Raw genomic sequence first — 16,607 nt, 5'->3', positions numbered from 1 at the left:
TCGGCCTGTTTCCCAGTTACCTTTTCTGTCAGAAGTTCTTGAGCGTGTTGTAGCTTCCCAACTCACCAACTACTTAACTTCTAATAATTTGATGGAACTTTTTCAGTCTGGTTTCAGGGTGCAGCACAGCTGTGAAACTGCTCTGCACTGGGTAACCAATGATTTGCTTATGGCAGTAGACACTGGACAAACCAGCATATTATTCTGTTAGACCTCACTGCAGAATTTGACACTGTCTGACATGAAATTCTACTTTCCAGAATTGAGAACATGCTGGGTATCTCTGGCACTGCCCTCCAGTGGGGCAAGTCCTATCTGACTGATAGACAAGAGTCTGTTAGTCTTGGCAACAGCAGATCCAGCTCAGCGCCAGTCACACAAGGAGTTCCTCATGGCTCTGTTCTCAGTCCTCTGCTTTTCTGTATTTATATGCTTCCCCGTGGCCATACCATTCGTAGCTTTGGACTGGGTTATCATTTTTATGCAGACGATACACAACTCTGTTTCAATATTAAAAGTGGAACTTCATCAGAGCTTTCTCAGCTCACAACTTGCCTCAGTGAAATTAAAACCTGGATGGAGCAGAACTCTTTAAATTTAAATTGCAACAAAACTGAACTCCTGCAAATTGGGACTAAAAGTGCAACTTAATAAAATGAGCTCCTTCCATCTGGTTTCCAGTCCATCTTGGCGGTGATCTCATCAGACTGGCCTCTACTGCAAAGAATCTTGGTGTCATTTTTGATTCCTCCCTTTCTTATTCCACCCACATAAATCGCATTAAGAAACTTTCTTACTTTCGCCTCTGTAACATATCACATGTTCCCTCCTTCCTCTCCTTTTCCTGAGAAAACTTGTCCATGCTTTTATCACATCCCGCATCAATTATTGTAATTTCCTACTGGCAGGTGCCCCTTCTAATCTTATATCACAGCTCCAGCTTATTCAAAATTCGGCTGCAAGAGTCCTTACTTGAACCAGCAACAAGCCTTCACTGGCTCCCCGTTACTTACAGAATTGAATATAAAATCCTACTAATAACCTACAAAACCTTAAACAACCTTATGCCAAACTACATCAGTGACCTTCTCCATCACTATGTGCCTGTCCGGCCACTAAGGTCCTCTGATTCTGGCAATCTTGTTGTACCCCACACTAACCCACATTCCATGGGTGACAGGGCCTTCAGCTGTATAGAATGACTCTGGACAGACTCTGGAATGACCTACCGAAATAAATTAGATCAGCTGACTCCATGAATTCTTCATGAAAACAACAAGGCTTTTAGCTCTACCTGACTTTTCCTACCCTTCTTTCAGTTTACGTCTATGTCAAGATGCTCATGAAACCTGTGTGTGTGCTAGACCATCAATTATGTTGTCTGTTAGTAAATTCAAAGAAAAAAAGCCTATCTTACTCTTCTTTATGTACTTATTTGGTTTAGTACAAATATACATATAAACATATAAAAACAAGTGATAAAAGTTAAATAAATTCAGTCATAAAACTAATGGTAGGTTTAGGAGGGATAAACAGTAGTCACAGTTTTTGTTCTGCAACGTTGTACCCAACTATTCTATTATCTAAGCATCAATGGCAAGCCATATAACATGGATTTTGTGGCAGGTCTTCTTTTAACTGTATTATTATTTTGGTAGTAGTACAGTAGATCATTTTTCTAAATTAGCACACTTCATACCACTTAAGAAGTTACCCTCACCATAAGAGTTGGCAGATGATTCTCTTAAAGAACTCTTATGTTTGCAAGGCTTTCCATCATCCATTATATCAGAACTAGGACCTCATTTTATTTCTTCCTTTTGGTGATGTCTTTAGTGTGGCTAAGTATCTCAATATCCTTCCCGTGAGTGCTACGCAGGCGCGGAGTTTCACACACGCCCCGTCCATTTTGCAATGCACGATGGGATTTGTAGTTTCGTTTTTCCAGGTAAAAGATGATTTTCTACTCCAGACTGTGCGATATCTTCTTCTTCTTTCTTACTATATAAAAGCGGTCGGGATTGTCCTTCCGTCCCGTGAGTAGAAAGCATAGCGGTATTCCGCTTATCACAGACTTACTACTTGCAGCTTGCGGTACGAAGCAACATGATGTGAGCAGAGTTCTGGTGCTCCCATCATTCCCTTGCTTTTGTGCGCGATGCGCTGGAAAAATAGACAAAATTATGACTCTGGAAATAATTAATGTTGATGGAGTACAAATGCCTCACCGCGTAGTAAATATCAGGGGGGTTCAAAAGGGCGACCTCAATATAGAAAAAAAGTTTAAATTTCATCACAAAAATAACAGAAACTACGAGTATTAAAGTAATACCGCTCAAATGCAATATAACCAAATTAATGAGTTTGTATAAAATATCAAATTGATCTAAATATTGAATTGCCTTAAGAAGTGGTCAACTTAAAAGTCGGTCGTCTTAAAAGGCGGGTCAGCCTAGTTATATAATAAAAACATAACTTGAATTTAGTCTATAACACCTGGTGTAAATTTTTAATACCTGTAAAAGTTAGCTTTTTTTCTTCTGTTTTATTTTCTCAGTCATGTTCATGTAGTACAACGAACTTGAAAATGTAAAGAACCTGCAAGGCAGCAGTTCTTACCTCTGCACCAGCCAATTAGAAATATACTACTACTGCAAATGCTACAATGAAAATATGTAAAAAAAAAAAAACTACATGAAGAGTTTTAAATATATACAATGACAGAGTATCTAGAACAGGGGTGTTGAACTCCAGTCCTGGAGGTGTTCATTCTTACCATCTTCTTAATTAGTTACCACTTTTTGCTGCTGATTACTTCTTTTAATTAACTTAACTCAGGCCTCACAGTTGATTGTTTTTCCTTAATTAACAGCCAAACAATAATGAGATACAAAACAGGCCTCCCTATGGCCAGCTCACCTGTGCCCATCACACAATATCTGAAAATAAAGAAAGGTGAAGGTCTCAGTAAGACTGATTTCTGAGGTCACCAAAACATTATGCTGGCATTTTTAGAAAAAGCAGAAAAACGACAGTTTTGGAAATATCTGCTGTGGCAGAATGAGAGCTACCACAAGCCATGGAATTAAATAAGTTTAAATAACAGCAATAATCGGCTTCTCGTTAAGAAAGTGATTGGAGTGAAACTGGTTGGAGTTTGAAGACCCAGTTTAGCTGGTCATCTGTTGGCTCATTTCACGTCTCATTTCTGTTTGGCTGTCATTTAATGAAGAAAGGAATCAATTCAGAGGACTGAATTCTTAAAAACAGGGCAATTAAAAAGAAGGGAAAAGGAGTTAATCAGCAGTGAAAACTGGTCACTGATTTGGAAAAGGGTTAGAATGACAACCTGCAGCCACTGCGGACTTCCAGGCATGGAGTTCAACACCCCTGATGTAGAACGTAAATATGTAATGTTACCTGTAAGTGTATTTCCTCCTTTATATGGTAGATTCTTAACTGCATCTATCACAGCCTCTTTGGTATTGAATGCATTCAGATGCCATTCTATTCTGGGATCACCACTGTACTGAGCAAGACCTTTGAATGAGAATGCAAAAAAGACAATTTATTTTCATATTATTCTGAAAATATACAATTTAATTTTATGCACAATTTAAATTAGGCTACATTAAAAATAAAAAGGACTTGCACACCTTATTCTCACTTTAAAAAAAAACAATGACAAATAAAAAGCAATAAATTGAATTTCAACCAATAAATTTATGTGTGCGAAAAAACACATTTTCCAGTTAGTACAGAACTTTCTTTATTCAAACAAGAATTTGGAAAAACTCTAAATAGGTGATATACTAAAGAGAGGATTATTTTACTTTGCTCTCTATTGTTACCAATATCGGTTATTAAAGTAGCTGCAGACAGAAAATTAAAGTTATATCATTACTAAAGTATATTTATACCATACAATTTCTAACAAGTTACAAAAAAAATCATAAATATGAATAAAGATGAAAAATGTGGCATAAGCAGGTCTTGTATGATTGGTTAAAACCCCCAAAAACTACCTATATTATACACTAGCAAAATACCCGTGCTTCACAGCGGAGAAGAAGTGTGTTAAAGAAGTAATGAAAAATTAAAGGAAACATTTTGAAAATAACGTAACATGATTGTCAATGTAATTGTTTTGTCACTGTTATGAGTGTTGCTGTCATATATATATATATATATATATATATATATATACACATACATATCTACATATACACATATATATATACATACCTATCTACATCGTATATACACACACATACATACATACACACACAGACACAAATTATATATGTGTATGTATGTATGTATGTATGTATGTGTATATATATATATATATATACACATACATACAAACAGGTGTATATATATGTGTATATATATGTATGTGTCTATATGTGTGTGTATAGCTTTGGTCACTGAGTGCAAGGGAAAAATAATAAAATATAGTCTATAAGTTATTAAACTGTAAAACATTAACGTTTTAAGAAGTACAGGTACATTAAGCACTACTGGAGTAGTTGGGGGTAAACTACATTTTAAAGACTGTGTAACACAACAGGTAAGTAGTACTAACAGCAGCTAAAATGTATATGGATCATCTCTCGGTAGTAGATCCCTTTTGAAAGGCGCTACACGGCGGCTGTGGTATAGAAATTACATTTTCTATGTGAACGTTCAAATTTCTGCCTCTGGTAATGTGCCTTACCGGCATTACCAGCAATTAAAGAAAATTAGTTTTGTGTCCTCTGCAGTGTTAAGAGAGAAAGGCTTTGGTTTGGGATAAAAGGAAAAAAGGTGTAAAAAAAGGAAAGTTGCCTTTTTCTTTTATATAGTATAGAGATATGTGTTTGCTGACGATATGATCGCCTTTTGGGGACAGTCGCGGTGGGTCTTGTGTAGACTGGTGAGACGTCCCTGCCATTAATCGGCTGTGATGGCACTGTCAGTCCTCCACTCCTGTGCGTGTCTTCATAATCCGAGCTGACAACCTCATAATCTTACATGTGCAAAAGAAAGTTCGAATCGCCTTAATATTACCTTGCCGCGGTGTAGAAAAGGGGTCCCGTGTTTGCACTTGTCTGGGCTATAGCTCAGGGGGAGGATGAAAAAAATTAAAAGTGCTCACTTTGACTTAAGGCAGAAGCGCAGTCAGCGTCTCAAAGGCCAGCACAGCTATGCTTGCGCGCTGCTGCTCGACTTTGCTGGGCAGGAGACCCCAGTTTTGCAGACACGTTCATGATATCAAATGTCTCAGCTCTTTGGAGGTCATTCATATATATATATATATATATATATATATAGCAAAATACCCCCCGAGCGAGAAGTAATGTGTTAAAGAAGTAATGAAAAAGAAAAGGAAACATTTTAATAATAACGTAACATGAGTGTTGCTGTCATATATATGCCTGCCTGAATAAGTCACCCTCGCTTCGCTCTTACTATTTTACCATTCTCTTAATCATGGCTAGTGGCGGAAAAATTATAAAATGGAAGGTGGATTACACTGAGTATGACTTTACCAAAACAACTATTGATGGCGAATCGATTATTCATAAAGCTTGAATTGGTGATCTGTTTTTCTGTGTTAACCTCACATTTTTTCATACTTCTTCTCAAACCAAGGTGGTGCGAGGGTAAAATGAATCGGGATGCACTGATCAATGTAATTGGTGTACCAGGAAATCATGCATTGACAAAAGTTCCCCTTAGCTTGTAATGCAAAGTGTGATTAAATGCATTATTTTTTAACGCGTTATGGAGCACATGCATCGAAGCTTCTCAGCTGTGGTTGTGTTAAGAAAAGGAAAGATTTTAAAAATAACGTAACACAATTGTCAATGTAACCTTTTGTAAGTAGTGCCTGGAGGATTCAGTGTGGAGAAACTCTAGAGACAGCGTGTGTATTAACTTGTGGATTTTTCTGGTAGTATTTGGTGGCAGTGTGACGAAGTTGCTTGAAGACGGCGTTAGCTGCGGAGCTCAGCTCAGACCGAAATGAGGTAAATGGGAGGGGAGATGATAACGTGACTCCCCCACCCGCCTTAAGTGTCAATCCCCTACAAACACAGTCTCTCGGAATTTGCATAAGCACACCCCTTCACCTGCAATTTTAACTTAGTTACAAAGTGATCAAAACTCTCGTTTATATCCTGCGTCCTCTCATTAAACTTGTATCCTGCCTTACCCGTGGGCATGAGAAACGCCAGCGGCAGCCTGTCTATGAACTTAATTTAAAGTTTAGGTTTACACCTTGCTTTCTTTCCGAAGTAGCAGCACTCATGAATATGGTAGTATATGTCACTCGCTCGCTTCTTATAGTTTCGCTGCCTTCTCAATTATATAATGCATGTTTTCTTTAGCGCTTTTTGGAGCTCTTCCTGGTTTTCTATGTACTGCGTTGACAGTCAGTTCACGTGATTACGTGGGAGGCGTGATGATGTCACACGAAACTCCGCCCCCCCCCATGGCTTTCGAGCTCAATTCCATTACAGTATATGTAGAAAAATAGCTTCCAGTTATGACCATTACGCGTAGAATTTCGAAATGAAACCTTTTGTAAGTAAGCTGTTAGGAATGAGCCTGCCAAATTTAGCGTTGAGAGTCAGTTCACGTGATTACGTGGAAGGCGTGATGATGTCACACGAAACTCTGCCCCATTCCCCGGCTTTATACTAAATGGAGAAAAATACCTTCCAGTTATGACCATTACGCGTAGAATTTCGAAATGAAAACTGCCCATCTGTTGTAAGTAAGCTGTAAGGAATGAGCCTGCCAAATTTCAGCCTTCTACCTACACGGGAAGTTGGAGAATTAGTGATGAGTGAGTGAGTGAGTGAGTGAGTGAGTGAGTGAGTGAGTGAGTGAGTGAGTGAGTGCTTTGCCTTTTATTAGTATAGATAATATTGACTAACAGGTCAGATAACTAATCTATACTAATAAAAGGCAAAGCCCTCACTGACTGACTGAATGACTCACTCAGTCACAGGCTTCACACATTCTATAGTTTATGCCTACATTTTTTAACATCTGCACTAATAAAATGCAAAGCCCACACTGACTCACTCATCTCTAATCCTCCAACTTCCCGTGTAGGTAGAAGGGTGAAATTTGGCAGGCTCATTCCTTACAGGTTACTTACAAAAGTTAAGCAGGTTTCATTTCGAAATTCTACGCCTAACAGTCATAACAGTCGACAACGTCTGCCATGTTAAACTTTCTTATTTATGGCCCCATCTTCACGAAATTTGGTAGGCGGCTTCCCTGCGCTAACCGAAACCGATGTACGTACTTATTTCGGTGGTATGACGCCACTCTCAGCTGCCATATTGAACTTTCCAACGGTCTTTGTTGCCCTCAATGACTCACTGACTCACTCATCACTAATTCTCCAACTTCCCGTGTAGGTAGAAGGCTGAAATTTGACAGGCTCATTCCTTACAGCCTACTTACAAAAGTTAAGCAGGTTTCTTTTAGAAATTCATACATATATACGTCCATGGCCTGCAGCTCGGTTGCCGTGTGAGGCGGCGTTGGGTCCCCCATCCCCACGCCTTCTACGTTGTTGGCTGCCTGCCTATATAAGGCCGTCTGTCTCTTCATTCCCTTCCTTGCTTTGCCACGGTATTCATGTCTCCCTGCTGATAACTGCAGCCTTTTATTTAATCCACGGCTTCTCTGCTGTTTTATTGGTCGTTTATTATGATTATAGTTATTGTATAGGTATTTTAGACTTAGTTTACATTGTTCAGGTACCCATTTCCTTTATCGTTCCAACCGTACCCCCATTAACACGTCTATCGAGGTGATCACTATCGATCAAAGAACTGTCAATTCAACGTGTGGACAGATGACGGTACAGGAGATAATTATACTACACAGGAGCACTATAAGAGTGAAATGCTTAAGCCCTTCACCTATGCTTCTGCATGTGAGTTGATGGCTGCCGCTGAATTGTTCGGTTGTCGCTTTCAAGTGTACCGAAATGGCCAAATATTTTACACCTTTGGAGAACCGCCAATGCCTCTTAAACATCTCAGATTCACAGGTGACGATTTGAGTAGTTGATGTTTATGAATGTTTCAACTCTCAAAAGCTGGATGCAAAGTTATCAATGAAGCCGGATGTATGCTTACAACACTTGACAGATGCCGAATGTCACTTCAACACAAGTCCTGCAAATACTAACGTAATTGAAACAAACCATAAAACTCAAACCGATTTTGTCAGAAGCAATCCAAGCTGTGAGAAAACAGTAAAAAGGAGGCGTGTCAGACGCCGTGGTACATTTTCTGATGCAGCTAGATGGAAACAACTTCGTGATGCTGCCGCCAAATACTCACTGAAAAATCAACAAGTTAATAGACACGCTGTTGCTAAATACTCACAGGCAAATCCACAAGTTAATAGAGACACTGCCGCCAAATACTCGCATGCAATTCCACAAGTTCATAGACACGCTGCCGCTAAATATTCGCAGGCAAATCAACAAGTTCATACCGGGAATGCCTGTTAAACATCTTAGATTCACGAGTAGTGATTTAGGTAGTGAACACTTCGAAGAATGAAACCTGCTATCTTTACAACGGTTGACAAACATGGAATGTAACTTGAACACAACACGTCCTCCAAATACGAACCTGATTGAAAGAAATAATGATAATCAAATCCTTGATGACAGCAACACTCATAACAGTGACAAAACAATTACATTGATAATCATGTTACGTTATTTTTAAAATGTTTCCTTTTCTTTTTCATAACTTCTTTAACACACTACTTCTGGGTATTTTGCTAGTTTGAAATAAAACTCCCTAATGCAAACATCATGATCTGTACAGGGTTACGGGATTAAGGATGATCAGAAATAAATTTTAATTAAAATGAAAATGGCAGGTTAGTTATTTCTTCCATTATTGAGCCCACTTCATTTTGACTTATCTTAGTAATAATAATCAAGAGTAATCAGTGATGACTGGGCCTCTTCTGCAGTTTTGTAATAATCAATGACACTGAATCACTAGTTGCCAGTGTCATGTGGTGTGCTCAGACATAATATTGTTTATTGAGCAATTATTTAAACATGTTTTCAAAGCTATGATCAATCCTTAAATAGAAGCAGAAATTATTTTCTATGTTTTAAATACTGAAAAGTAAACTTTCAAATAAGAGCTTTGAAAAAAATAATCAATGAGTGAAACAATGCAGCATTTTTGTATAAATCTCAAAAGAGCAGATCAGTGACATCACTAGTTTAGTATAGCATTAGGAAAAATCCATGAATTAATACAGCAGTTGGGGGCCAGGCTTTTCCTGCTTTACACAGCGTTTGGCAGGAAGAAGTTTCCATACATTGCAAGTCACTGCTTCACAAAATTAATTCACAAACAGCTTACTAAAGGTTATATATTACTTAAAGTTATATGCTTTTTTCTAAAAACCATACAAATGTCTAAAGTGTTACAGTACTCAAATTAGAAAGGCAAGGATTAGAAAGGCTGTGCTAAAGTATACAATGCATTACAATTGTCAAGAATATGGCAGTTACAGTAAAATATTTATCATATCTCTTCTGTTAACATTTTCACAGTATGATATAAGTATTAAAAAAGCATATTTCCTCCAATAGTGCACTCTTTGCCCTAGGAGGTGTTATTTTTTCTTTCATAACACATACTTATTAAGCTATGTGCCGAATAGGCAGAATTCATAAATCATATAAATGTGATTATAGGCATAATTTTAAGTTTGCCTGAAGTCTAAACGAATTACCAAAATTAATTTGACAGGGGAGAAACAGTTCTGTAGTTTAATTTAAGAAACATGGTATTAAATATGAAATTCTGTATTAATCTTTACTAATGGCTACCAGAAATATTACATTTTCAAATGCTCCAGTTTAACACAAGACATTTAATCTATGCACTAATTTTCACAGATTAAAATTAATAAATATAATTGTTATAATTATCAGTACAGCTATAGTAAGACATTCTAAAACCATGTCATTCTTTAATTACAAAGAAAAGATGACACAGTACATACCCACTCTTGTTTTATCAGAGCCCACTGAGAAGGCACTGACCAAATTTTCCAAGAATAAACGAACCAGACGAAAATTAATCCTGCCAATACTCCAGGATCCATCCACGAGTATTACGATGTCTGCAATTGCTGGGGATTTGCAAATGAATGTCTCTACTAGAAACAGAAAAAAGAGTTTAGAGATACAGTCAATAACTATGATATTAAAAGTAGTTTTTACTCATATATAACAGAATATATAGCATTTATTTTTTCCACCTTCACTGGAAAGCAAAAGGAAAGAAAAAGTAATTTATTCACCATGTTTAATTTAAAGTGGAACAAGCTATGTAAAGGAATTAGGAGAGATTAAATCAGATGATTCAAATATAGTTGTGTTACACCTCCATCATTAATCACTCATTACCAAATACTAAAGAAAACAGAAATCCTGTTAACTTTGCTTATTAAATATGAATAGTAACTTTGCAAAAATGACTTATTCACTTTGAAAATCATTTTAAAGTTGTCATTAGCCCAGCATATTCATAAGGAAAAGATGCCACCCTATGTGTAAATTGGATCCATTACTGGGATTCTTAAAACAAATTATGATATAAACAATAACACCTTTTCTACTGTCTATTCCTTTTTTGGTCAGGTGATTACTAAACAAAACAGCTTTATTGATGTAATAAAAATGTAAATTAAATTAAAATGTTTTTTTTCAAGCAATATGCAAGGGTTACCTCAAACAGTCTCTAAATTTGAAACTCATTTGTATTTTACTGAGTATAATGAGTATACTTCACTTCTCATTACATCTTCTGAAGTCAGACAAATTTTTTTCTTTAAATTCAGACTAGAATTTAAAAAATTATATCACTGTATCATAGTTTTTATGACATTAAGCAATCTAGATTTTATTGACATGTATTTCTTAAAAATCTGCTTAATTTGAAAATAGTAACAAGTGCAAATGATTAACAATGTGCCTACTGCCATAAAAAGAGTTCTGTGTATTGAAAATTTCTTTACACTGAGAATGAATACTTGCACTCGTATTCTGGAAAACATTATATGTATCTGCTCAGCGTCAGCGGAAGCAGCAGCTCGCTCTCCCAGTAACTGAGAGAATCAGGTAAGGTAAACTTTATTTCATGATAAAATAGTCATGTGCATTATATGGTGAAACTGATAGGGACAAGTGATGACTCTGATGGTAACTTCACAGTTAATGGTCATTCAGATACTGAGCACACAGAAACTGATAGAACTAAAACTAAATAATGGCTTGAGACTGGCAGTCTCCTTAATTGCAACAATGACATACAGGATAGTGATAAATCTCTTCATCCAAAACACCAACGATTTTGAGAACATACACTAGGAAGCTCTGTAGGATGACAGAGATCAAGAAGAAGAAGAGGAGAGTGAGGGCAGAGCCAATGATCAAATGGTGGAAGTTGAAAAAGAAAGACTGCAAGTTAGAGTTTAGGGAGTTGGGTAGCAGTGAAGAGCTACCAGACAGCTGGGCAACTACAGCAGAAGTAGTAAGGCCAACAGCAACAAGGGAGCTTGGCTTGACACCTGGACAGAGGAAGGAGGAAAAGGAAACCAGGTGGTGGAATGGGGAAGTACAGGAGAGTATACAGAGGAAGATAATGGCGAAGAAAAAGTGGGATAGTCAAAGAGATGCAGAAAATAGACAATAGTACAGGGAGATAAGGCGCAAGGTGAAGAGAGAGGTGGCAAAGGCTAAAGAAAAGGCATATGATGAGTTGTATGAGAGGTTGGACACTAAGGAGAGAGAAAAGGACCTGTGCCGATTAGCTAGACTGAGGGACTAAGCTGGGGAAGACGTGCAGCAGGATAAAGATGGAAACGTACTCACAAGCAAGGAGAGTATGTTGGGCAGATGTAAAGAGTACTTTGAGAAGCTGATGAATGAAGAGAATGAGAGAGAGAGAAGGCTGGATGATGTGGAGATAATGAATCAGTGCAACTGATTAGCAAGGAAGAAGTAAGGACAGATATGAAGAAGATGAAGAGTTGAAAAGCCATTGGTCCAGATGACATATCTGTGGAAACATGGAGGTGTTTAGGAGAGATGGCAGTAGAGTTTTTAACCAGATTGTTTAATGAAATTTTGGAAAGTGAGAAGATGCCTGAGAAGTGCAGAACAAGTGTACTGGTACCGATTTCTAAGAACAAGTGGGATGTGCAGAGCAGTAGTAACTACAGGGGGATAAAATTAATGAACCACAGCATTAAGTTATGGGAAGGAGTTGTGGAAGTTATGTTAAGAAGGGAGGTGATGATTAGTCAGAAGCACTATGGTTTCATGCCAAGAAAGAGCACCATAGATGCAATGTTTGCTCTGGGGGTGTTGATGGAGGAATATAGAGGAGGCCAGAAGGAGTTGCATTGTGGCTTTGTGGACCTGGAGAAAGCATATGACAGGGTGCCTCAAGAGGAGTTGTCGTATTGTATGAGGAAGTCGGGAGTGACAGGGAAGTATGTAAAAGTTGTATAGGATATGTATGAGGGAAGTGTGACAGTGGTGAGCACTGCGGTTGGAGTGATAGATGCATTCAACATGGAGGTGGAATTACATCAGGGATCGGCTCTGACCCCTTTCTTATTTGCAATGGTGATGGACAGGTTGATGGATGAGATTAGACAGGAGTCCCGGTGGACTATGATGTTTGCTGATGACATTGTGATCTGTAGCGAGAGTAGGGAACAGGTTGAGGAGACCCTGGAGAGGTGGAGATATGCTCTAGATAGGAGAGGAATGAAGATCAATACGAACAAGACAGAATACATGTGTGTAAATGAGAGTGAGATCTTTGGAATGGTGAGAATGCAAGGAGTAGAGTTGGTGAAGGTAGATGAGTTTAAACACTTGGGATCAACAGTACAGAGTAACAGGGAAATATTGAAGAGAGGAGAAAAAGAGAACAGGCAGGGTAGAATGGGTGGAGAACAATGTCAGGAGTAATTTGTGACAGACGGTTATCAGCAAAAGTGAAAGGGAAGACGGTAATGAGATCAGCTATGTTACATGGGTTGGAGACGGTGCCACTGACCAGAAAGCAGGAGACAGAGTTGGAGGTGGCAGAGTTAAAGATGCTAAGATTTGCATTGGGTGTGATGAGGATGGACAGGATTAGAAATTAGTTCATTAGAGGGTCACCTCAGGTTGGACAGTTAGGAGATAAAGTCAGGGTGGTGGGATTGCATTGGTTTGGATATTGTGTAGAGGAGAGATGTTAAGTATATTGGGAGAAGGATGTTAAAGACAAAGCTGTCAGGCAATAGGAAAAGAGGAAACCCTAAGAGAAGGTTTATGAATATGGCAAGAAAGGACATGCAGGTGATGGGTGTAACAGAACAAAATCTAGAGGACAGGAAGATGTACAAAGAAGAAGAAGAAGACGACAACACTAGGAAGCTCTGTGTGTACAAGGAGCTGTCAATGCACAAGTCTGAATGAACAAGCAAACTGTTCTTCTTTTGCATTGATTTAGTAGGATGTAGTTAATCACCAATGTTTAGCAGAAACTAGTAACTTAAAATGATATAAAGACTACTAGAGATGTCACAACAACAGAATTTTTCTGTTCAACAGAAATACCAGTGAAATTTTACAACACTTCATAGTTTTAGATACCACGGCAAAAACAGAAATCTCACTCAATGGCTTTTAATTAAAGTGCATCCATTAAAAATGAGCAATATTGTGCCTTTTTCTGAAATACAACAGAAAATATGTAAATACTATTAGTAACAACATTTTTAAAGTTGTGGTATACCTACCAAGTATGTACCCAACTATCATTTAAATAAAATTCATAAATATCAAAATAAAATGCAGGGCATAAACTTTAATGCATGGCACAAATTGGGATCCCCCCAGTATAAGAACAAATGAGAAGTTTAAAATCTAGGGGGATTTCATCATAGGGTTTATAAAGAATGATATATCACAAAATACCTGGCTTATCTTAATATGTGCACATTGAGGACATTACTTATTTTTTTTCTGAGATTTTCTCTCCAGTAAGTGAGAAACACTGCTTAAAATTAATGCTAAAAATAAAAATTCAAGCATTATTATATCTATACTGTTAAAGACAGATCAGTACTGTTAAAGATAAGATGAAGAAAATTCAGTATATTTCCATTTAAGCAAACTCATTAGAGCTGTTATTATAACAACATGCTTTTAAAGTTTGTTTCGCCAGAGAGCTACAATGTTAAGTTTTTGACATTTTCTATTGTAAGATTTATATTTGATTCATTAGCTAGTTAAAAAGATTACTAACGTGTAATATTTAACAGATGTGTGGAATTAATTCAAATTGTAATCATTACAAACTTCTGGGGTTTTGATTTTCTAAATCTGTCCCTCCAATTTTTTTTTATTACATTTGTTCCAGCTTTAATGCTTCCTGTGTGAAATCAAATTTCTTAGTTTTACATGAATCCTTTATTTTAGAGCTCCTATTAAATAACCTTCTTTTTTGCTGTTTTCAAGGTTGCTCACATAAGCAGTTATACTTTGTTATTGCTAACACCTGTTTACAATTACCAAATTTGAAAATTTTCAAATAATGTATAACTGTAAGACTGCATTACATTCTTCAATGTACTATTCAAATATAAGGTGTGTTTTCACTTATGGGTTATACTAATGAACATAAGTTTGCCTTTGTGATGGACAGCCGGGACACTTTTGTAACAGAAGAACTAGGGGATGGAGCTTTCTCAGTGCAATACTTTCCCTGGGATGACAGAGGGCAGTCCCCCGGTATGCTGTGGTGCAACAGAGTTGAAGTATGGAAGCTCAACACTGTCAGGGTCTGTGGCTGAGCTCTCCTTAGCAGAACTGCTGCCCACACCCAGAAGTGCTGCCGGAAGAAGATCACCAGAAACCTAGAGCACTTCTGGGAGCCCTATAAAAGGAGCCGACTCACTCTATTCAGAGAGCCAGAGTTTGGAGGAAGAGGATGAAGCTTGAGGGAGGAGTGGAGGTGGAACAAAGAGAGAAAGACGAGACAAGGGGAAGAAATTGACTGTGTATTGGTGCCTTAGTGTTGTGTTCTGTTTGTACTGGGCTGTAGTGGTGAGCAAGGGAAAGTGCTCTCCATGTAAATAAACATCTGTGTTGCAAAGACGTGCCTGTGACTGACATTATTTCAAACTACTTCAAACTAGAATGTGGTACTTGACAAGGATGCCCCTTATCACCATTGCTCTTCTGAATCACCATTGAGACATTGGCCATTCACTTCTGAAATGTATCAGAGAAAAAGGGAATTATCAGGGAAGGATTGGCTCCAGCAGACCCCCGTGACCCTGTGTTTGGATTCAGCGGGTTAGAAAATGGATGGATGGATGGACTTGAACAGAAAGTATCACTACAGGTATATGCAGATGATATGGTACTGCATATATCAACCCACAAACTTCCATACCAGCAGTCCTCAATACACTAACAACATTTCAAAGGATTTCTGGACTGAAACTTAATTTGATTAAAAATGTGTACTCAACGAAAATTAAAATCACATTTTAAAATGGTGTCACCAAATAGGAAGCAAATAGGCAGAAAAAAGCATAATGCCAAGGACTGATCTGTGGGATACACCAAACTTCCAGAGATTAAATTATTGTAATTTACCTGTTGAGTTCTATTTCATAAATAAGAGTGAAACCATGAAAGTACTGTACCCTGAATGCCAATATGCTTCTCCAAGTGAATTAGAAGTATGCCATAGTTCTAAAGCTGCAATAAAATCAATTAGCAGAAACCCCAACTTCAAATCAGAATTAACAGTGATCAGTAGATCATTTATTACTCTGGTCAAAGCAGCTTCTGTGGATTGACTGGACTGAAAGCCAGATTGAAATTTGTCAAAAAGATTTCTGTCAGACAGGTAGTCAGTAAGTTGAGCAGCGACAGCCCTTTCAAGTAATTTTGACATAAATGATAGATTATAAATTGCTCAATAATTATTCTGAATTTGTGGATCCAATTAGGTTTTTAAGCAGTGGTTTAATAATAGCAGTTTTAAAGGGTACAGAGCCAATGGAAAGTGACTTATTGATAATATTAAAAGTAACAGAAATTCAATCATATGCACTGAAGATTTAGAACAGTTTCCCTCTTCACCGTTGTATGGCTGATTCTGTGGACTATTTCAAAAAATGATTAAAAACCTTCTTGTTTAGCCACGCTTTTGCTTAAGAGTCTTACTGTTATTAATTTTGTTGTTATTTTGTTTATTTTACATAATGAATTTGTTAGATTTTACTCTACTATGTATCGTAATGTGTCTATGTCTGGCCTACTTTCATCTTTTTTTTTCATTTACTGTACAGTTCTTTGTGACGACGAACCCCAGAATCAAACCTGTGTTTTTCCCAGTTGATTCTGGGTTTGTCAGGGGTGTGTTCTTGCTCCTACTCTGTTCAATGCTTGTATGGACTGGGTGTTGGGCAAGGTCATGGGGTCCAGCGGCTGTGGGGATCTTGACTTTGCTGACGATGCTGTGATCTTCGCT

At 37.6% G+C, this 16,607-nt stretch overlaps 1 protein-coding gene across 3 annotated transcripts in view; it reads right to left on the bottom strand.

Moving 5' to 3' along the window:
* The window catches only part of col14a1a (collagen, type XIV, alpha 1a), a 501,463-nt gene that overhangs the window by 344,677 nt on the left and 140,179 nt on the right, over window positions 1-16,607 (bottom strand). For 2 of the 3 annotated variants that reach the window (XM_039736768.1, XM_039736766.1), the window contains exons 3-4: window positions 10,057-10,212; window positions 3,421-3,540 (exon numbers count right to left, since the gene is read on the bottom strand). In XM_039736768.1, the coding sequence (XP_039592702.1) occupies window positions 3,421-3,540; window positions 10,057-10,212 (276 nt within the window). The remainder of the gene's footprint in view (window positions 1-3,420; window positions 3,541-10,056; window positions 10,213-16,607) is intronic. The other variant, XM_039736767.1, reaches the window with a different exon arrangement.

This window comes from Polypterus senegalus, chromosome 15, assembly GCF_016835505.1.
Source record: "Polypterus senegalus isolate Bchr_013 chromosome 15, ASM1683550v1, whole genome shotgun sequence".
NCBI classification, from domain to species: Eukaryota; Metazoa; Chordata; class Cladistia; order Polypteriformes; family Polypteridae; genus Polypterus; species Polypterus senegalus.
Note: the sequence above shows the minus strand (reverse complement) of the source record. Positions and strands in the feature narration are given on the sequence as shown.